Raw genomic sequence first — 24,469 nt, forward strand, 5'->3', positions numbered from 1 at the left:
CTAGTTTTCCTTCTCAGCCAGTTTAGACACAAAAGTGTGAATGTGTGTGAAGGCTGAGACTTTGATCTGTAAAGTCTTGGAGATCACAGGAGTGTGGGCATTTTCTTGTGAAAGGTGCAGGCCTCTTTGATTTCTCTGGTGGTTTACAAAAGTTCATGTTGCGACCTTTCTTTGGAGCTAAAAAAGAAAACACATCCTGTGTGTGCAGTGATGTCTGCTAACATGTGATCGATTCCTCCGGAAAACACACCATTGACTTACAATAATTCACAAGGTAAGGCACAGTGGGTAATCTGTACGGGAGATTCCACTGATTTCATTTTGACAAAAAAAATAAAAAAAAGAGGAGCGAGGCGATCTGACTCGGCTTTGAGGTAGTATCTGTGGAATTGTCACAGTGAAATATACCTTAGCTTGAATTCATGTCTTCACATGACTCCCTGAGTAGCATCATGCTGCATCACAATGTATAAGACAATAAAAAACATAAAACTTAATTACACCCTCAGCTACGGTTTTTGCTGTGAATTTTATTCGTCCCATTATTCAAGCTGATAAGAGATTTCCTTTTTCAAGAGCAAATACAACTTGGCGCACAAATTGCTACCTTGATTTCTTCATCACTGTAGCAACAAGAGCAATATGTGTGTCCTGAATTAAAGGCATCATAAACACATGCTCCCTTATGCTCAGGAGGAGGTGATGTCTCTGTGCGAACAATGTTTTTCCTTAGCCACCATAGTGCGTAGATAAGCGCTTATTGTTCTTTGATAAGACTGAATCAGGCTTGGAAAATAGGAGAGAGGGAGAGTGAAATAAAGTCTGGCACTAATGAAGGACACACTGCCAAAAAGCAAGTGCACAAAAAGCTTCATTTAAAAACTATCAGAGAGGGTTGACTAACCTAAATCCACACAATTAGTACCCTGAAAGCACAACTGAATGGTTTTCAATGCTGTGATGTTGAAACGGCTAGCTAAATATTCTATTTACTTGATTCATCTAGATCCTGAGGCCACAAATAGCTGTGTGTGTGTGTGTGTGTGTGTGTGTGTGTGTGTGTGTGTGTGTGTGTGTGTGCTAGTAAGTATAAGACAGATAAGAAATAAGAGTGTAAAATGGGCGTAGAGTCAAAGACAAACAGAAAAACAAAAACACAACCTTCAACACTTGTGGGATAACAACTCCAAAGCAGAAGCTTTTTGTTGCTGCTGTTTGTATTAGGAGAATAAGAAAGAAAACATGCACCGCACTTATTTCTGAAAAAAACATACAAATATAAGATGCGGGACTCCTTGAAATGTATCTTGTTTTTACTGCATGTGTTGTGCCAAATGATGAGGTATATTTCTATGGTTCCATATAGAGAGGAATGTTTTCCCCCGCTCCTCGTGCGGTTTTATTCATTTTCTGAGACAGAGATGAATACCTTGCTGGCAAATTCATATAATGTGTGCCATGTTTGCCCACGCTTTCAAGTAGTCCAAACATCTACTTTTTCTCAAACAGCGTTGGCAGCTGTTTCTCAAATTACTGGAGGATGCACGCAAAAAGCGATGTCCAGGTTCCAGCAAAAGAAAGAGCCCACTTATGAAAGGTTGGCAGCTCTACAAAAAGCATGCTTCCTCTCTACATGACTCTAATTATTGGAAACTTGCTCCAACAATGGCATCCAAAATCTATTAGAACAAACAGCTGTCCGTGACTATTAGGACATAATCATTTTGCATCAGGGAGTATCATTCATTTTCAGACGGCTGTTTATTCAAGCCCATTCAAGTTGCTGCCAGATGTTAAGAAAAGTCTAATTTGATTTCACGACGCATTCAATACGAGCTACAATATTAATTACAATTAAATACCATTAATTGGTCTTAAATAAATAAAAGTTTTGAATGGCTCATGTGAATTTAACATTATGTTGAAAGATAAACATGACAAACAAACACAAACATTCACCGAGGAGTCAAGGGGAGTGTTTTGCTAAGCATTATCACTTATTTGAAGAAGCTGCCAGAAATCCATAAAGCAAAGACAAGCTGCGGTAAGAGATATCAAGACCAAACAAAGCCCGTTCAGCCAGATAAAACACCGCCTTGAGAAGTATGTACACAGCGATAAAATGAACAGGAGAGATGCATGCCAAGTCCTACCATACAACATGCAAGCCAATCCAAAACCCTCCCTCTGGGAACCGCCCAGACAATAAGCAGATCGGGCTGGATTCACAGGTTACCGGATTAGAAGTCCGTTATATTTAGACATAGAGGGAGGAGAGGCCAGGTGGCCGCAACCTTTTCCTATGGTAGGCCACAGCTCTTGCGGTTGTATTATACATTTCGCCCCCCAACTAAAGCTCTCTAGAAATGGCAAGAAGTCAGTGCTGCACAGAGAAGGACTTGGCTGACAACCACCTCACTTTGAGTGATAAACAGGGACCACTTAGGAGTGAATCAGGGGAGATTGGCTCTGCCATTTCAGATAAAGATCAGCTTGCGGGCACACCTAGACCTGCATAAATCTGTTCAGAGGAGATGGTGATTTGTCATGTTCCACATGTCTTATGTGTAGGAAATAAATAAAAAAAAACAGCAATGTTAAGGTATTTATCCCAGAAATGCTGTCCTACATGTCCCTATTCTGCATAATGCCAAGATCGTGCAACATCCACTCAACTGTTAGTGATTTTACTTTGCGGGTGCATCCTTTGTTTTTTGAACATGCTGTTCCAGCTCAGCCTATTTCGTTTGAGGTGATATGCCACTGTGTGTGAAATGATGAGTTAGCGGGAACATTCAAGAAGGAGGTGATTGTAGCAAGTGGGTTGAGAGATTACTGCGTGATTTCTGACAAATCAAGTTCTAACATGTTCAACCATTATTGAGTCATATGCTATGATGACCTTCTCAGTATTAGTAATATGTTCCAGTCTGAGCAAAGCAGGGTCTGAGTACGAAAACACTTTAATAATGTGCAGTCATATGTTACCAATTGAGAAAGTTTGAATAGCATGCTATTGTGCAGTCCTGCTCTCATTGACCAAAGACTCGTGAACTCTGTTCCCTGTGTGCAGACATGAGCTGCAAGATAAAGAGAGTACCTGAAACACTGACAAGATAAGAGATGGTATGATGGTCAAATGCCACAACACAATTGAGTTTAATGTTAATGGCATTTTGTAAGGAAGTGGGAAATGCCCTCTTGAGCTGAGTTGACTATTTCACGTGAACAAGTAACAATGCAGACAATTGAAAGTAAAGTACATTTTTGCTCACAGCAAAACTTAGCAGAAGGGTTATGTATGTAAGGACCCAAGGGAGTGCCAATGTCGAAATATGGTGCAATTCGGTCACATGACGTTCCATAATAATAAACTTCGAATGAACAAGCGAACAGGGCTCTGTGAAGTAGTGGGGGCGGGGCTTCAGGGCTCTGCGGACTGAGTAGAGGATGTTAGACCGCAGCTCATTGACTGCAGTTCACTCTACAACCAAACTCTTCTTCACTTCTCTGGAGTCAATACGAGCGGATAGCCAACAGAAAGCCGAATGGAACCAGAGTGTGTTTCACCAGTGTTTCTGACCATCAGTATGCTGCAACTTGGGTGTGTTTTCCCCCCGTGAGTAAGACTAGATTTCCCTGGTTGTAAGACACTAATAACGTTACCGCCACCAAAATACCTCTGCTAATTGAGTCCATGCTCTACTTTATAACCGCGGTGATTATGTCAAAGTAAGCGAACCTCCACCACGTGTATTCCTGCTGTGTTTCTGGCTATACTTTTCACCATTTCTCTAACTGGGAATGTTGGTATTGGCAGGGGTAGAAAAAGTAACAAAAAACAATTTTTGAAGACTTTGAATGGTAATTCAATATTTGTAATATCTAAAGGTCATAATAAATATATATATCTGTTCGGGGCCATTTTAGTTGTGCCCTGAGGCAGTTGCCTCACGGTAAAGGTTGCCCCTGGAGTTTTTTTTCCTGTCGGAGTGTATTTCTCTGTTGTTTCTCACCTTGAGAGGCCGCGACTTGGGTGTGTGCCGCAACTATGATTGACAGGTGTATTGCTCAGTTAAATTGTTTGTATGAACGGTATTTGAGAAAACTGCAACCAGCTACATCACATTCCAAGCATTCTGCCGGTTCTGAACAAGCATATCTTAAACGGGCACTGCACTACAATACTGCAAGGATGGAAGAATCCGTGCAAAAATATGGTCATGACAGTGACATAGCAACTTTACAGAAAAATATGTCTGTAATAGATTAATCATCGCTATTGGAGATATTCTATTTTTAAGACATAAAACAATGTTTTTATGGTTTATAACGTTTACTAACGTTAGCATCGGTGTAACTTGTGTAAAATATGGTAATACAATTCATGCTTATGGAAATATACATGCAAGAAGGAGCAGAGAACAGACTTACGTTCACAGAGGTTATCTTGCCAAGTTGACAGGCCTCCTGCAAAGACAGAAGAACATTTCGAGTTTTTTTTCCTGTCGGAGTGTATTTCTCTGTTGTTTCTCACCTTGAGAGGCCGCGACTTGGGTGTGTGCCGCAACTATGATTGACAGGTGTATTGCTCAGTTAAATTGTTTGTATGAACGGTATTTGAGAAAACTGCAACCAGCTACATCACATTCCAAGCATTCTGCCGGTTCTGAACAAGCATATCTTAAACGGGCACTGCACTACAATACTGCAAGGATGGAAGAATCCGTGCAAAAATATGGTCATGACAGTGACATAGCAACTTTACAGAAAAATATGTCTGTAATAGATTAATCATCGCTATTGGAGATATTCTATTTTTAAGACATAAAACAATGTTTTTATGGTTTATAACGTTTACTAACGTTAGCATCGGTGTAACTTGTGTAAAATATGGTAATACAATTCATGCTTATGGAAATATACATGCAAGAAGGAGCAGAGAACAGACTTACGTTCACAGAGGTTATCTTGCCAAGTTGACAGGCCTCCTGCAAAGACAGAAGAACATTTCACATCACTGACTGTAACTCTACAGAGCATTTACTATGGAAATGTGTGTGTGTGTGTGTGTATGAAACCAACAAAGGAAACTACACTGGGAACTTTCCAGTCTTCTTAAAGTCAGTCAGAGTTCACAATTGACAGCCTCATAGATTTTGTGGTCGAAAGGCTTTTTTTAAGTTGGAATTGAGATTTAGGACACATATTGATTTCTTCCGCAGAACCGGAGTTTTCTGAAGCATATTTCCGTGCTCAGTTGGCGCGCCAACAAACCGGGCTGCAGAGTACACACCCTCTCCCCAGAAATGTAAAGAATAGGGCAAACCTGACACCCTGACAACACAAGCCATACAACTGACACTTTGATAAAGATGTTTTCTCGGCATGTCAGGCAGGAAAGTGAAAAGAATATCAAATGAAGCATCAAAAATGAACAATAAACAGCGACAAGCTTCTAAATTGGGAACAAAGGACAACTGCAAGCCTGCAAAATAGCATCCTCTCTCTGGGGACTGAGATAACTCACAGAGAGATAAGAGTATTTAATTTTTAATCACCCATTTTGTTTTCTTTGTGCTGTGTATAATAATCTAAGTACATGACTTGATTTTCAAAGAAAATAAAAGAAATCTGGCAGTGAGGAGCCACTTAGACAGGGAGAATCAGAAAGGACTGCTGGGGCAGAATGGTAAAACAATGAACAGGAAACACATTCATGTCAACAGATTATCCCACTATAATTGTTCACCCAGGGATGCTGCTACTAACTGAGCAATAGAGCAGTACACCCGAAGCTATTCACAAAACAAAATGGAGCTTCATGGTGGACAACTGAACTCAATGGTCTCCAACCTTCTGACAAATAACGGCACAGTAAAACCATTGTATTGTAGAGTATTTATAATAAGTCATGTTTTCGAGTTGGAGATGGGCATTTTTGAGAAATGTATACTGGTCAACATTAAATCATCGTGTTGCCATGAGGCATCAAGTCAAACTAGAGTGACTATTGTTGAATATCGTTGAATTTGTCTGCTCTGTTCTGCTCTGAGTTGTGGGTGTGGCTGTTACTAAACAACAATAACAGTAACTTAAACGTGTCACAGTAGAAGGGCTGTTTTCAGCAAAAGAGCTCGGATTAACCGCCTAACCAGTACCTAATGGGGAAATAAGTCATTATTTCATTGAAATAATGACAGTCATTGAAAAATGTAGAACAATATGATATCATTTAGCACAAAAGAGTGATGCTTCAAAGTCATCAGTTAACCTTTTTTGTTGCTAGCTGAAGTGTCCTGCTATAAGGCCCCTGCATTCATTCGATGGTCCATTCATAAAGTATATACTAAATCTATGAACTATGATCTCAAAAGTGCAGTTACCATAATCGTTAAGATTAGAAAGGATTGATATATACAATTACTGATGTCTGGATTACTTTCTATTTAATATGAGGCATGCAATTATTATGCAAAGATTATAATAAAATATAGACACAATCTAACACAGGACTTTTCTGCATATGGGAACATATATAGGTCTATTTATCTTATAACCTTATAACCTTGTCATAAACTGGTGAGTATAATTCAACTACACCTACTGTATACTACACACATCAGTGTGACATTATGGCTGGAACATGCTACAGCACTAACCCCTATAGATTAATTGAAAGGGATTATGAATGTAAAATATTTCAACTTTATTTCTTAAATAAATGTAATTAAAAAATATATACAGATGTTCTTTTCTTTTCCCTTTCTTGCATAATTGAGCACACCAACATTTGTCAGGACTCATTTGCATCCAGTGACTGGTCATTTAAAGCAGGATTTCACTTGAGGCTGCCATCAAGCAGTTGTTTCTTGTCCAAGTAATGTTTTATTCAGCATCTCGTGACACATACTTCAAGTTAGAGACCCTGCGAACCAATTAAATATATGATAATGTACATGAGGGATCTGAGAGGGTGACCTATGCTTGTCTCATACTTGGGTGACATTCGAAATAGCAGTTGTACATCTGATTGCTGGAGATCATAAATGTATGAGTTTGCTTTTTTTCCCCTCCTCAGTATGGATTGGTCAATGACCTTCTCTCTTTATGTACGCCTCTCAAACTAGCGGTTGCAAAGCACCCGCATGCATGCCTGGGAGAGAGAGTTATGCTTAAGATAAGTGCATTTGTTGGTGAACCACATCAAAGTAGAGAGGGATGACTTAGTGAGCAGAGGCAGTGGAGCTCGAACCGAGCCTTTGATCACCCCAGGCACTCTGATCATTAAAATATTGGATAAATAATTGATTAAAAACACCAGACCTTATTGTGCTATGTTTCTGTATCCAAATGAATCCCAATTTTGAGACACAGTCGCTGCACAATGAATGTATATAGGTAGGAGCATTTACAATACCGTAACACTGTACGGCATGCTTTCACACCACGCGCAAATATTTACTTTTGTACATGTGAAGCACTGTCTATCTGTTCCCGAGCACTGAGTTACAGTATGAACAGGATACAGGTTGAAGCGCTGCAATAACCTGCTAAGTCTTCTCCAGTGAGAATCTGAACTATGGCACAGAGGTAAAAGGAAAGGGTTACAGTCTAAAGGTAGGGGAGAGTGCATTCCAGCTGTGCATAGGTTGCTGGAGGGTAGCTAATATTATATCTACGGTGAAGCCTGCAGTGTGCAAAAAAAAAGACAATGAGCCCACTGTGTGCATACCAGGGATATTAAAAAGAGAATTTCCCATCAGCTTTTGTACATACGCTAGTAAATCTCCCTCAGTACATTTAGAGTATAAAAATGAATCTAAATGAATCTAGATTTCTAACTTAGAACAACAGGCCAAAGAGTTCTGCATTTATTACTTTAAATGCCTCTTTAGATGCAGCGTGAAAGCTAAGCAATATCTTTTGCACAACTATTGGGTTGCCAACATAAGCACAGTTGGTAGTTATTAATTGCATTAGTAGGCTTGTGTTTCATTTCAAAAGTCCTGTACTGTGATATCGGAGCAATAAAAGATGGAGCTAACAGGAAAGCTTGCTCGTTACAAGTAATGATGGGGAGGCAACAGCAAACACAGCAAACCTATTTACTTTAAGTGATGAGTGACAATTCTTGGAGAGCTGTCTCACACGTACCTTAAAACACATAGCAAATCAAATAACTACTATGTCGATTTCCTTGTTATTTCCATTTCTTTGATACGTTTTTCCCCTTAACCTCTGTGAGCTTGATGACACAGAGCCCCGTCAACTCCAGATAACTAAGGAATAACAATCAACTTCATATTCCTTGTGCTCATTTTCAGCAATTACGATGACAGGTGTCAAAAATGATCAGTTGGCTTCACAAGGGAGGGCGGATTCCACTACATTAATATCATATAGAAAATAAAAACCCGGCGCTTATATGTCCATATTAAATTGGCTGACCTCATCAATCTGTCAGGAATAGGACAGCATCACGGTACAAAGCTTTGTTGAGTTGTATCCATTAGCAGTAAGGTCAAAGTCTTAAAAAACGGTACCTGTAGACGCTTTGCTGCAGTTTGTGAAAATATAATTTGAAAGAATGTATGATGTGATAACTTCAAGTTGGACTGAAAGCTTTAAAAAACCCTCTTCCCAGGGGTCCCCATGCTCCTAATAGTTTAACACTAATGAGATCTGGTGCTCCCATCTATACAGCCTCCCACATTACAGTATACTCCATAGTGTAAATACCTTTGAAGGTGGGGAGAAGCACAGAGTGAGGCAAAGAGACAGGAAGCATGCCAGCTAGCCATAGTCTCTTGAGCTGGCAAAGCTCGTCCTTGCGTATTTCACATTTGTTTTGACTGACTCAGGGGTTTATTGGTGAGGCTCACTACTGCTGTTCAATTCAGCTAGTCTTCCTGCATGAAGTCTGTGAAAATAATGGTCAGGCAGGACTTGTCAGGTGTGCTCTGTGTACCAGAAATGTCCGGGCAGTGCCTCAGTCTACGACTTAAACTGTTTAGAGAAGGTGGGAGAAAAGCACCTGGCCTGCTATCAAGTGGTTATCCCTACGGGCGAGATGAACGTGGCTGAATTCATCAATAGAAGAAAAATGACAGCTTTGTCAGGTAGCCGTGTCACAGTCACACACATTCAGACATATGCCCGCAGAATACAAATATCCACGGTGGAAAACTTGGACGTGCGTGCCATCTGCTCGTGTGTGCACGCACAAGACACGTGGACGTCTCAGCCAAGAAACAGTGGGCAGAGTTCAAGTTTGCATCCCTTATATTTCTGGCAAACGCAGCATGTCTTAGACAGCGTGATAAAACTGTTGCAAACAAAACACCTCCTCATCAAAAGGGGCTAATAAAGTCTTCAATATACTTAAGTGTAGGCTTAGATAAATAGAATCCCCATTTCCCTCTGCATTGGTGTTCAGTTGTCCAAAGTGTATTGATGTACTTATTGACATTCAATAAAGGGAAACCCTCTCAGCAAACCACACGAAGTGGTGTAAATCCTGTACACTTCTTGAGTGTGCACAAGGAGCAGCTTTCCTTTAACACAATTACTAGACAGCAATAACGCCGGAGTGAGTTCGAACCAATTTTGATTTACAAGTGGACAACATGTTGCCTTTTCATCAGCTTATTATTATTAAGTGGTCTGTATATGTGTGTTTTCCCTGGACAATCCCCCCTCTTGCTTCACTCTAAGCGAGGTATTGATCCTTCCAGTCTACCGCCCCCTCCTAATTTCATTAGGCTAGCTGCTGTTAATTACTCCACACTCTAACCTTTTGCTGTTTCATTTGGACCGACAAATTGGGTGAATTAAAAAAAAAAAGGGGAGGTAGGAAGAGGAAAAGAGAGAAAGGAAGAAGAAGAAGAAAAAAAAAAAAAGAAGCTCCCTGGCAGCTGTAGTGGTAGACCCCCTCCTCTCTCTGTGGCGCTTGTGTCAGAATCCCAAGCGGCATAATAATTAAAAAAAGTTCATCAATTTTCTCTTTGCTCATCAAATTATGCAGAAGGAGGCTACTCCGGTAATTGTTGCAGAGGATTCATTTACGAAAACCATACCAGCTAGATCTAGTATGGTTGTCTGGGGAGTTGGAGCATTTTGCCCTTTTCACTTCTTCATGTATTTGTAAAAGACTTCTCAGCTTCAAGCAGGCCGATCATTTAATACACACCTTATTCATTAATGCATATGTATGTACAAGGTTCACGTGGCAGACATAACTAACTACTCATTTTTGTTTTACACCCCGATTTACTGACAAACCAATTTGTCTTCTTAAGGAAGGTATTATGAGAGTGATGTGACACATAGCTGCAAACTTATAATTAGACTTGATTTAATACCTTATGTCATGAGCTTACATGTGTGCTGCATGGCATCTAAGGCATATTTAAATCGCAGGGGAATGTAATTGATTAACCATATGAGACTGTAAATCAGATGATGAGGACGATGCTCTTAATCCATGTTAAATCAATATAGTCACTTCCTACACATCAAGGGATTATTCAGAGAAATTACTACCAGCTGTAATTGCTGATTTACAACACATCAGATCATTTCTGGCTTGGTGCATCAATGTGCTAATGCGTACATGTGAGTCAAAAACATTTCTCTAGGAGTGCTTTAATCACCTGCTTTAAAGTGGGACAAGGTTTCAACATTAATACATTTCCAACCAAGTGAGTGACATTTATAGGATCTCCTGGATCCTTAATATGAGAGATGCCCTTTCCTCAAGGTTGAGTACAGTCTAGTTGAAAAGATTCTACATGATGCAGAAGGAGCCATTCAGAGTACTCCCTTTGGCTGAGATAATAACTTCATCATAATTAGCTTGTGGTGCTCGGGAGTGTTGAATTGTCGGTTGCAGTGGGATCTGGGCTGATTTATTGCTTGATTTAATTACGAATCAAAATTCAATTAGACATGCTTTCAACCAAATTCAAAGTGAGTTTTGTCAAGCTGTCCCTTGAAATCCGGCGCAGCTTGAAGGACATTCTTCATAATGCAGTGACATCTAACTTAATAATTATCGCTTACCAAAAATCGCTCGTGCTAAAAGATGAAGATAGAAAAAAATAAAGTGTGCTCTGCCAGTTTTACTTGTTTCACATCTCAACATCGACATCAAACAGCATCAAATAGTTAGAAACAGACCTTGATTCAGTGGTGGTGTGAAGAGGGTTGCAGGTACTTTACCAAAAGAAGATACATGACAAAATGCTCTTTGAGGTTGAATCAAGCTGAGGAAGTGTCTGGCTTTCTTTACCCACATCACTCACTGCCTGCTCACCCCCTTTCGCTCCAGACTACACTAGGGAAAAAAAGGGGAGCTGTTTAGAATAAGTGCCACACCAGCCTCCAAGAGCTACATTGATCTTTACTACTATGCAAATTCCGGATGTCATGGTGTCTATGCTAAGAAGCCAAGGAAGGGAAGGACTATTTCAGCCGGAGGTCTTTGACTGAAGTGTAGTCCTTTACCAGGGTTGTAAATACACTCATTGACAATTTTATTAGGTACACCTTGGTATTACTGTGTGTGGCACTTTTCGACCCTCAGAACCGCAACATTTCTCTTTGAGGCATTGATTCAACAAGATGCTAGAAATGTTCCTTTGGGATGATGTATACCGACTTGACAGCGTAGTTTTTGCAGGTTTTCAGTGGCGCAAATTCTGTGAACATCCCACTTCACCTCATCCCAAAAGTGTTTTATTAGGCTGTGATCTGGGGACTGTGCAGCCCATTGGAGTAAAGTAAAGTAATTTCCTGGAACCGTCTTCAAACAGCGACACATTATCTTGCTAGAAAATCCCCTCGACAAAAAACAGTAGCCTGTCAATATGAAGGGTTGCACCTGGTCAGCGACAATGTTGGCTGTATTTATAGAAGCAAAACTATCATAAGCACACCAAGTACTGGCAGACATGAGGCCCTTTTCTGCTTTCATTCAAGCTCCTATTTGTTTCCTACAATATCGAGTATTCATTACATTGCTGAGATGAACATCTTGCCCTTCAATACCCCCAACAACACGAACATTACATCCTAGTTATGTCTTAGCATACGAGCTTTTTACTTTTTGTATGTTTACCTTATGTGTATCAATGTTGTATTTACTGTTACAATACACAACAACTAAACAGCTACTGTGGGGCGACTTTGGCTAAGTGGACAGCAGGGCCGTCCTACAACCAGATGATCGGCGGTTTGAACCCCGGCTCCGCTAGTCACATGCCGATGTGTCCTTCAGCAAGACACTTAACCCCAAAATTGCTCCCGTGGCTGTGCCTACGGTGTGATAGAATCTGAATGGAAGTCGCTTTGGATAAAAGTGTCTGCTAAATGACTGCAATGTAATGTACTTTTGTGCAACATCCCCATATAGCTGTTCCCAGCCAGGACGGCTGCCGCTAAGGAAGTCAGGTGACGTAATATAAAGAGGGACAAAGTGGTCGTGGACAGATGGGTCAAACAGACCCGAATTTTCATCCATGAAGCCGCTGTTGATGTCTCATGTGAAATCAAATCGACATTGAATCACATAACCTTATTTTTGTTATACATAGTTATTTTATGTTTTTTACTTATTTTAACCCAAACCATGATCCTTTCCTGAACATAACGAAATAAGTTGTACTGTCTAAACAAAAGGTTCGGCACTGTACTGTTCCGGGGAATAGTCTTTTTAAGTACCCTATTTAGAATTTATTTAAAAGTTTGTTTTTGTTTAATTTGCTTTTAGTTTTTTTCACAACCTAATCAAAACAAGCCTGAACTGCTTATGTGTGTTATGTAAACTTCAAATGAAATATACACTGGACGGAGATTACTCCAGCATCCATTTGCTAACAGAATAACCTGTTAAGTATGCTGTGGCTTGAAGAATACTTGATATGTATGGGCCTAATTGTGCAAAGAAAACATTTCCCACTACCATTAAAACCAACAACGCCCTCTGATGTTGATACAAGATAGGAGAGATCCATAGAGTTTAAATTAGATTCTGACAATCCGCATGATGCAAGAGAAACTTTTGTAAGACGAGGTAAGGTTTCTCTACTCTTCAGGGATTGAGTTTTAATGACCATGTGTCTACTCTGAAACTTCTGTAAAATCACGTTTATCCAGTCCAAAGGTCTTCCGTGTGCCACAGTATGCAGATGTTCACACCACCTCATCACTGCAGCATTTCGTCCGCTAAATAGGGCACTTTGTACAGAATCAGTAAAAAAAAATAGAAAAGTGTACTCAGTGCAGATCTCCACCAGGTGTGTCCGCAGCGGCCGCTACTGTAATGTTTCATTGAATGAACACAAACCACAATTGTTTAACCCCCTGTGTAGACTGCAAGCGTATTAGTAGCTTTTTTCACGCAACAGATACGCTCTCATGTTAATCTATGCAGCTGCCTGCACCGGCGCCGTTCAGCTAAACTGCAGTTCACTGTGTAGCGCTTCATATTTACTGTAACACTTCCTCTCACCAGAAATTGTCAGTCGTGCTGTGTTGTTAGCTCTGTTGGCCTAACACACTCTAGGACTCCCACCAGCTGCTAACAGCTAACTAGCTCTCTTCCTACCAACGTAAGAAGTAGCGCTCCATTGTAGCCAGCGCTTGGTTTAGTTTGTAATTTGCTGAGCGATGGTTATACAGACTTACATGCAAATGTATTATCTAATCGGGCAAATCGAGGGAGGAACAATTCGTAATCCGTAGCGGAAACAAGAGTCTAAACTGAAGCAGTTGCTGTGATCCCTAACGGATGGTTAAGAGCAGTGAGGAGTCAGCAGTCAAGGACGGTATCAAACAGAGATGCCCACTCACTCACGCACACACACACACGCAGATATTAAAAGTTGGTGCATTTGACTGAAATTAAACTATAATGTACTATAGTTGTCGGTGACACATGCGTGGAGCCTACAGGTTTAGCTGGACAGTAAGTGAACCTCTCAGCCTCGTCTGCTGCATAGTGAGTCAAAAAGGCTTGACGCAGTGTCTGGGGGAGTGAGCCGCATTAATGGGGAGGTACGTGTAATAAAGTGGCCACTAAGTGTATTGTCAAAGAAGAAACATGGTGGAAACGAGAACGGAAAGCCCCTTGATGTGTCAAAACTTCAGTTTATCAAGATCTGCTAGTAACGTGTATTGTTCATGCGTTTGATCTCTCTCCCATTGAAACGCCTGACAGTTTTCTTCATTGAGACTGGCAGAGAGGCATTGTACATAGATTGTGATGTGCAATGACATACTGTATCACAGGCTCATGTTTGAAGCAAAGCCAGAATGATTGTCACTCACTGACAAACATGAGGCACAATGATGATACTGATTAATGATTTTTTTTTCGAACATTTATGGAAATGATCTCCTGAAAGCTGGGAGTTGCTTCTGACTTTAATTTAAAAACACAATTTATAGCCAAATGGTTAGCTATGGCTTTTAGCTAATTTCATCTGGGTTTCAAAATGTATTCACTGCCATTCTTCACATATCACCACAAGCATAAGGATTTTACAAAGAAGCTTGTTAAACATGAACTATTCCACTATTCCAACGACTGTGAACAAGCAGTAATACTACTTTATCAATGTCTCGAAGAATAATTGCCTTCTCTGTGCTGAATAGTTGATAGGTCTCACTTCAAAAAGACTGCGTTTGTTGCTATTTCGAGTTATACAGTATGTAACCTGACCATTGCGCTGAGATCAATTTTATGGTAAGAGATCAGATTTATCATCGAGAAAATTGCAATATATGTGCATCTGGAATCTACTCTACAACCATTTACTGTGGGTTGTAAGTCAGAATATCATTGCTGTTATATGTTTGCTGTACCTCAGTATAAATAATCTCTGAACTGTGGATTTGGAAGCGACTGGACCACGTGCGCCAGAAAAACCAGGCAACCAGTGGCGCACGCTCCAAGAGTTGTACATTTGTGTTAAAAGTGCATGTGATCAGTCGAAAGAATAAAAGTGCCGTTGTTGGCATGAATGGGAGAACTCACGGTGACAGCAGTCTTGCTACATTTAATTTTAGCATCAGCAACGCTTTTTTCACCTCATAAGTGCATTTTGGGTGTTGCACGATGCCGTTTAGTGGAAAAATATGATCGCCAGGATTTTTTTTAAATAACTTGTGCAGTAATCATTTGCTCAACTATGGACAGACAAGATGTCACTAAGGAAATGCTTATACACCTACAAGTGAAATGTTGATAAAAAGCTAAAAAAACAGATAGTAAAATAGGCAAATAGAAATGATTAGTAAAAAAAGAAGGCAACTGCCTATACAGGGAAAACACAAGTTGTTGCTTAATAACAGCAACATTGAACACACCCAGCACACAAGAACTAGTTTAACTTTTCTGCTCCTGATAAAATATTTACAGTCAATATATTGAATATTTAGGAAGAGACTACATCTTCCACAGTCTCGGGTGAGACAAATGTCAAGTTCATGAATAGTTTGTCAGGTAATCTAACCATTAAGCAAGAAATATCTGTATGCATGTGTCTGTATGTCCTCATAGCTCAAGAACCGTTCACATCATCTACTTCACACTTGGCGTGTATATTGCTGTTTTTTTTTGTAGCAGCGGGGGAGGGGGCTCTTGCGGACTGAGTCGCAGGCAGATGGGAGATTTAATTTAACCCAAACCACAATCTTTTCCTAAACCTAACCAAGTAGGTTTGTTGACTAAATTCAAGCAGATTTCTGGAAGAAAGGGTTCTCTGGCAGAAAGCCCTTGAAGGCACACTTCTCACATGAGCCATCCGAAGTGGGCTGTCCACAGGGGGTCTTTACAAGGCCGCATCTCACTGACTGCAGTTCACGTTGCAGTTGTGAACTAGATGCTGAATATACTAACGTTACAACTAAACTTTTCTCCCTGGAGTCAATGAGTAATGAGCTGTTTTTGATAACTTCCGGGGGGGCCAAGCAATCGGCACGGGCTCCCAACAGTCATTGCACTAGTTCATATGAATGTGAAAGCAAAGCAAGACGATACTTAGTTGCAGTGAATCCTTGTCAGCATAAGCTCTCCAAATCTACATATCGTTGGCAGTTGTTGGAAGTTCCGCATTTCTAAGCACAGAGCGAAAAGGCAGTTAAACTGCATAATATTCCCTTCTATGTTCGCTAATGGTGACTTATATGAACAGCATACATTTAATTGAATATTTTTCTGACAACTTCGTTCCAATATGTACCGTAACTGTCAACTCTTGCGTGGGAACACAGACAACCCTTCTTGCGAAGCCAGTGGCACAGACTTGGTAAAACATTGATAAAGCACAGAGACAAGGCTCACAGTCATATCCCCATTTGCTCCATGCATATCTTCCTCAAATATGTTGGTGTCAGTTTTTCTGGCAGTGCAGTCAGTTAAAAGTGTGCCACTGATGATATTCAAAAGCCACTGAGCACAGAGCTGTCTCTCTTCCCCTGCCTGCCTCACCCAATCGGGGTCCATCACCATCACCAAAACAAACTTTGTCTCACTGCCAGGGTAATTTTTGCTCCTCTTTCACCACTGAGTACCAGTCATATTAATATCTTTGTAGTAGGCAAACGTGTGCTGCAGGAGGCCAGTCCCATGTGCTTTTTTCCCCCGAACCTCTTGCTGTTTCTCTGGCCACAGCCAAGTGCATTAACATATGTTCTAACAGTGCACAGTGCTACTCTGCATTGGTAAATGCCTTATTACAGCAAGACCCGCTCTGTGCTTTTCCACTGAATAACCATAAATAGTAAAACAGCCATATCTGCCCACTCAGAACAGTAGGGATGTGTCTCACGTGACAGGGGGGCTCCTTAAAATTTAGTCAGAGGCCATCTTTGTCAAATTGATATTCCTCCCACTCACAGTAATGGCGGGTAGTAATAATGACAAATAAAGGCATTATAGCTACTGCATGGTACACACTGAGCGTAATAAGGTCATCTGCTGGTTATGTTTCTTTTTTGCTCTCATATTTATGCCTTTTTAGCATGCAGAGTCACATTCTCTCAGTATGACTTACATCTCCGAAGACTACGCCAGTGTGAAATATGCAAAGGCAGAGGGTGAGAAAAATATCCTGAGCAATGCAGCATGTTCTTGCTTAGAGAGCTCGCACGCTTGTAATCATTTCCAAACTTCAATTTCCTCTTATTATTCCATTTGTTTCCTTACAGTCTAATACAAGGCATTTCAAAGATCATGAAATCTGTGTCAAGAAATAAAAGCATAGGAACTGTATCCTTTACAATGGGTGCGAAATTGGGAGATGACGCTCACTTTTATCTAAACAGTCTCTTGGCAATGATGCACAAACTACTTTTGCACTGAAGAAAAAAATAATGAGGCACATGGAGACACCTCTCATGGTGTAGCAGAACATTTTTGACAAGGCATCGCATGTTTGCAGTTAATTTAACTGATGCGCGGTGCATGTATTAGTTATTTAAAAACATTAACAACCTCTTGAGTACGTAAAACAGAGGTGATGACATTCAGGGAAAAGCTCGACATGTTAAGAATTAGAAGCGCAGCTTGATTAGCACAAAAAGTGTTGCTCGTATGGCGACAATGAATTGTGAAATGGGAGAGCCGACGACACACCCACGCAATCTGCAAATGCAGCTTGCTGATGATTATGTTGATTGCTGCTCAAATATGGCTTTGGGTGGAATGTGTCTGCAGCTATCAACCGGCCATCGAGGTGGTTTCAGTCAGTATGCTTGCGGTCATTGGCTCCCTCTGAGTTTTTTCAAGATTTATTTTTCATTTCTAATTTGGGCAATCTTTGTTCTGTCTGCCAGAGACACAGTTGTGCTGTGTCGATCTGAAGACATATTGTGAAAGAATGTGTTTCAAACACTACAGAGAACTTGTCTGATTCTTGCACAAAGAACGGAGGGCTGGCATCCACGTCATCCCACAGCACTGCACTGATTTATAATGGTAGGGAGGGGAAAATAAGAGGCCAGGATACATCACTGAAACATGAAGGTATTGAATAATACTTTGCTCATGAATAAAATCATTAAAATAAGCTCTTTTATGACTTAGACCATAAACATGAATCTTAAGCACTTTATGATTAATGCTTGATCTATAAATTAAAGGTTTTTTAAAATGTATTTATTTATGTTTTGGGTTATTTTCCATTGTATTCCCCTTTTGACGGGGCAGATCACCTGAGGACACAAGTTTTGTTTGCTTTAACTTTATCTCTTTCTTAGACAATCTAGTTCGGGTTTGCACCACTGTGCAAACTAATGAAGCCTCAAAGGCTTTGCTTAAGTCATTAAACATGGAAATCTAACTACACAGTTTTCTTCTAATGGCAAACAATTGCATGATAACAACCTGGCCAAGAAAATCAATGTCAGTGAGAACTAATGTAGTTGCATTGTTAATGTTTTAGCCAGGAGGATTTCACACATACATATAACCTCTGTAACCCTGGCATAGTACATCTATTAGGTAGCTGTGGTTCTTCTTTTTCATTAATTTAGAAGAAAGGATACAATGTCATTGAAAAAAATGTACAAGTGTAAGGGCATATACATCACAAAACATGCTTCTGTGGAATAATAGTCAAGCCTCTCAACCTTCCTGATTCTTGGCGCACGGATCCTCAATCTGAAAATCAGTTTTTTAATTAGAAGTCTTTTGGGCTTAAATTAAACAAAGCACTTTTATCTGTTGACATTTAATTGTCTACTCTTTACATCACAGATTGATGTGACTTTATATCCTTGCCAACGTAACAACGATACAATATTCGGAATACTCACTATTGCCAGTATAATCCAATGTGCAACTCTTTATTTTATCTACAATGCCGTTAGACAAATGTTTATACGACAAAAGCACAATTTCCAAAATACAACACAACTCAAAGTGATCCCCTATCCCTCTAGGACATTTATACAAATTAGGCCTGGTAAGATTAATCTTAAATAATATTAATCGTATCCACAGTTTTGAAAAAGACATGGGTTCATTCCATTTCAAACTTCTTGCTAAACTTCTTTAACAGTAGGCTGGCCAAAATATTCTCACATTTGGACACTAAATGCCACTGCTATCCAACATTTAGAGGTGGAAATTACAAATCACTTCGGCAAATTGTACTTGTTTTGTTTAGTTGAGTATATAGATCTCTAGTCACTGACTACCTATGTAGTTCCTTGACTTTTGTTCTAATGCACTTCAGTTGGTGCAAGAGAAGCAATCTTGTCTCTGTCAACAATACTTAAAAACGCTTCGGTCTGCTACTGTCTGTCTTCAGTTCAATTATACATTCAATCTATTAGTGGGTCAAACTGCTCTGTTCACTACAACATTAAGCCTTCACAAGCACAGTTTATGAGGTCAATAGATCAGCAGCCACCTACTCACAACAGACTCATCGCGACCGTTTCTTCTATTTTTGGTGTTCTGGCTGCAAGCGTACAACCCATTAAGGAAACGCTAAAAGTGTTTTTATCATTCTAACCAGCTGTTATTATTGTCTTGATGGAACTCACCTTCTACCTGCATTCAGTGGATTAGGAGAGTGCTGAAGCTTGAAGTGCTGGCTTGGAACTCTTTTTCCAAAACTGGTTTTGTACTGTGCAAATCATATGAGGTTACACAACACGTCATTTTTATAAATCGGCTTAGTTTAGCCGAATTGAATTTGGCTAAGACAAGAAGGCCACATACACAACCTCAATACACAGAAACACAAGGAAACCTAAGCAAAAGATCATGTAGAACAGGCCCTGCTACACTGACCTAAAAAAGTAAGTGATGTTCCAGTAAGTGTATTCACAGAAAGGTAGCTGACACAGCATCAGCCCATGTGAGAGATAGGACCATCTGAATGTTACATGCATCAAAATAACAAGAACCCGTAAAGAATTACAAATACAAGGCCTATGTTCCATGTGTGGATTAGTGTATTTAGTCACTTTTTATGGTATAACTCAAAGTTATTGTCTGTTGACATTGTAAAAATGTAATTACATTTGGTTTATGGATTCCAACATATGTAACATGTACTGCTTCAAAGCTGTACACCCTTTAACTGTTCCCTACTTGTATCACAGGGCATTATTATCTCACATGAAGAGCACCGATGAAACAAGTGGAGAGCCTGACTTTACCTCAGAATTAGTTTTTTCTTCTCATGGAACACAGTAGAAGTCACCATTTACATTCTTTTCATTTATGTTACATCTGCCATCATGATTTGAATTATTTTTTGTTGTATTATCTTTACTTTCTTTGCTTGATATAGTGATTTTACTATAATGAATGTCTGTTCATATCACTACAGTTGCATTGTATTATTTATAGTTTGAATAATTCAATTCATACACCCTCCTATATGGTTTACTTCTTTCTCAGGTTGTATTTTCAGAACTTGGTGCTCTTGATCTTAAGTTTCCACTATTGTTTTGTGTGTGTTTTTCTTTCATTCTTTTAAAACTGTGTACTCATTGTATCTAATCATTGTGATGTGTGTCTTGAGTTCAGATGTATCATTTTATCAGGATGTTTTCTGATCAATGTTGATGAGAGAAAACATTGGAGCACATGTGAACACCTGCAGCATGTGCACTTGCATGATGAAAATGTGAATTTCTGTACTCTTCGACCACCAAGGTATATTTTGTCGCAGTAGGTCAAATGTGATAATGCTGCGCTTTAGAAATGCACCTTGGAACACGTTCTGCAGCTTTTCTTCAGTCCATATGAACACCTCAATTAGGATCTCTGAAAGTCACATTTAGCCTGCCTTTAAAAATAATCCAAATCAGTATTATAGACCCTGGGACTTAGCATTATCCACCGGTCAGGCTAAGATGCTTATACATTGGCAATCTACGGGACCAGGCAGCTGGACAGCAGTCCTGGAGCACACAATGACTTCCCATTAATGGGTTGCGGAGCATCGGGAGATCCCACCCTGAGCAGAGATTTCCATGTGGATGTGACCTATGGCACAGGGGTACCTGCCCCCAGCCATCTGCACTGATTTGACAAATGATTCTATATCAAAGGCCTCTGCACTGATTTGGGTGGTAATTGATTGGAAGAGAGGCCCTCAAATCCCTGATTGGTTTAGCGGGATGTCGGGGGGAGATATGCTGTAGCAAGTGAGAGGAGAGTGAAGAGAGAGAGAAGTGCAGTGCAGGAGATCTGGGAAATATAAAGAGCGTTGCCTCATTTGCACTCACACAATTTTGTGTGATATGCAATTTCTACACACAATATGCATGGCGTATACTTTTTTGCAGAACCACCTATGGCACGTCTGTTTCTGTTTCTTTTTCAAATGTAACCGTCAGGATATCCAATTTGTTAGTGTGTCCGTGAAGATGGGATTTCACCATTCAAAAAAAAGGAATCTGGTTAGAAATGGAATTTTATTGATTTGTTCCACATGGAGGTGTGGTCTGATGCAGATATATGAGCATGGCAAGCTGGCTGAGAGGGAGGCACGGATTACATATTCCTTCATCAATTTCCCCTGAATTTCTGACGCTATTAACCCTTGTTGTGGAAATCGTGTGACAAGAGAGATAATATCAAGCATGGCGGTTGGTCATTGTTAGTGATTCCTCTGAGGATTACCTCTACCTCGTAAATCAGAAGAGCACTGCACGACAGCACACACATGGCAGTTAAACATGCTCTTTAATGACAAATACCATTTAGAGATTTATCAGTCAAATTACCACTATAATAAATGTGAATCCAATAATATGTATTGATACGGTGTTCCACATGTGGCCCTAAAATCCGTTTTAATATAAAGCTTGCACAATTTACAAGCTGTGACCAGTCCTTCAAGTTAGTCATGTATACCGTATGGCATGTTGGATGTTCTGCAGATAAGCCAGGAGACTGCAGAGCCCTCTTAATGCAACTGTGACAGCGAAGCCACATACATATAGGCCCGCCGTCTTTATTACACGGCAGGCTGGCTGCACCGCATACCTTTTGCCATTTGACACAGACATGTGGTGCATGCTAGTGACAGATTCTGCACAGCACTGGTCCCAGAGGTCACACATGACCTTTGGGATTGTCTTTTTTTCAGTCACAAAGAATCATTTGTTTGACGACGGCCACCAATGCAACCCTGGGCACTCTGATGGAGCCGTGGGTTGTCGCTGCTTGTCTTTTGAGATCACATTTGCCTCGTATGAATTGTGCGTGTGTGTGTGTGTGTGTGTGTAAGACGGGTTGAGTGAGTGAATGTGTGTGTCTGCGTGCTTGCATGCGCAAGGACATGCATGTGGACGTACGTATTCAGGAAGATGCCTCACTAGCCACACATAGTCAGCTCGATGCCTTTAACTAAGCTTAATTGCTGCATGACTAGCCTCTTGTTTGGATGCCAGAGGGATTTTCTTGTATTATACAGAATGATTCATCATTAAGATGTGCTTCTTCAGTGGCCTTTCCTTGGCTTGAAAATGCTGCTGTGCCCACAGGATCTTCTCAGCATTTTATCTGTGGCAATCAACGTGTTTGCATTTGCACCCTTATCAGACACCACAGGACAAAGTGTCTGCCTCGCATGTTCGCCACTCTCTCATTCAATTGTTAGGTGACATTTCACAGCAGAGGTTCTCATCTTGTGCGCAAAGTAAAACTGTAAAATGGCTTGGAGCGGCACGGCTTTGGTTTACCTTAGCAATTTCAGAGCTGGCAGGAACAGGGTGCAGCGCAGGCCCCATACTGTCAGAGGTGCTTGATCCCCACCCCCATTCCTGCCCTCTCCATCTGCCACCTAACTAGAATGCACTGTTCACGTAGACACACAACATCTATTTACGCATGCATGCACACACATTCTTTGGCACATACTTAACAATAATATCAGCCAGAACACTGCTCTTCAATATCATACCAACCCATAACTAAATATTTCATATATTACATTTTGAGGAACACAGAAATAAACAATTGTCTTATTTCAGACGTTTCTGTTTACCATCTCTGCTACAAATGTGACTGTGCTGGAACGTGTATGCATGTGCACATCCCTCTTCAAAATTATTTCCTATCCTGTCGTGCTGTAATGAGAAACTGTTATTCATGCTGTAGATTCAGAAGAAATCCTTGTGAAAAACTGACACAATTTTCCATCGCCTGAAGCCTAGTGTCAGAAATATGATCTTACCCTCACCTCGTGCCCTGACTGCCGTACTGTAATGATGCTCTGAGGTGAGCCCACTCATCAATTATTCACAGAATGCAAGATTTTCACTCTTTATCTTCTCGCCAGCTAGAGGAGACCATTTAAGAAAAGTAGAGGAGGAAATAAAGGAAAAGAGAGAGAGAGACAGAGAGAGAGAGAGAGAAAGCAGCAAACCGCTTTGCGGACGAATACGAGAGCTTGCTGTGGACAGACAATGCTCTTGATGCGAGTTATAATTGTAGTTTAACAACGTGCGGACCTCTGGGATTTTCAGTATACAATGTATGGCCTTTCGACTTGGATCGCTATGGAAACCAAAGGCCCTGAAAGACCTGCAGTACCCACCCACTCGGACAGCCGTTAATCATCTTCGCTCAGATCCTGGCACTGCAGAATTTGGCCAATGTGTCAAGAAGCAATTATATATACTTAGTGCTCGGGCACCCGATCTCCTCCCTCCCCTGTCTTTCCTCGCTCTCACACTCTTAATATAATCACAGAGTAGTCAGTTTAAAAGCCCTCTGTTCATTCCACTATCTATCTGGGGGATGCACACAATGCAGATGAAGAGAAGTGTAAAAAGACAGAGGATATTCTATTCTGAGAGCCATCACAATCAGAATATTCTTTTCATATAAATCATATCCAGCCATTTGCTCGTTTTAGCAGCCTCCAGAGCTGACTGACATACTAAATTAGCCCAGCTGGCCCATTGCATTCACTGCACATATTGGGTTGGTGCGGATCATGGAGACTAATGTGAGCTGACTAGAGGGAGATTATGTTCCGCTGCTAACAGCTAAAAAGTGAATAACACGATCCGCAAACCCGCGGTGTTCCCCCATTACATCAGTCCATGATCAGCTGTGTGAAAATGGAAAGGGAAAGTAAGTGAGAGAAAGAGATGGAAATGTGGCGGGACACAGACAGACGTACTCGAGCTAAGGAGAAAGAAGAGCTCCTGTATTACACATCTGCAACAGCCCGTCCTACACTTGACTATGTCAGACTGAAATTTCTCATCAAGAGCAACCCAAATATAAAAAGTGCAGGTGATATGTGAAGGGCATGCAGTGTTGACAGACTTCCAAACATAAGTTGATTGCCTTCCCTGTGATTTACCAATGACAGACATGGGGGGGAGGCGAATCATATTTTATTGTTATTTACTGTCCAACACCATCTAAAGCTTTCAATGCCAGCAAAGTCATTTTAGACAGCTAGCTGTGCATTAGCGATGT

General features: G+C 40.5%; 1 protein-coding gene across 3 annotated transcripts in view; it reads right to left on the reverse strand.

Moving 5' to 3' along the window:
* pcdh11 (protocadherin 11) overlaps positions 1-24,469 on the reverse strand; it is a gene marked incomplete at both ends in the record, with an annotated part of 112,740 nt that overhangs the window by 41,372 nt on the left and 46,899 nt on the right. The window contains one exon of one of the 3 annotated variants that reach the window (XM_079167005.1): positions 4,435-4,470. The exons of 1 other annotated variant lie outside the window; for it this stretch is intronic. In XM_079167005.1, the coding sequence (XP_079023131.1) occupies positions 4,435-4,470 (36 nt within the window). Of the gene's footprint in view, positions 1-4,434; positions 4,471-4,955; positions 4,992-24,469 lie in introns of all 3 variants that reach the window. One more of the 3 variants, XM_079167006.1, reaches the window with a different exon arrangement.

Source organism: Pholis gunnellus (assembly GCF_910591455.1).
Source record: "Pholis gunnellus genome assembly, chromosome: 10".
Taxonomy (NCBI): domain Eukaryota; kingdom Metazoa; phylum Chordata; class Actinopteri; order Perciformes; family Pholidae; genus Pholis; species Pholis gunnellus.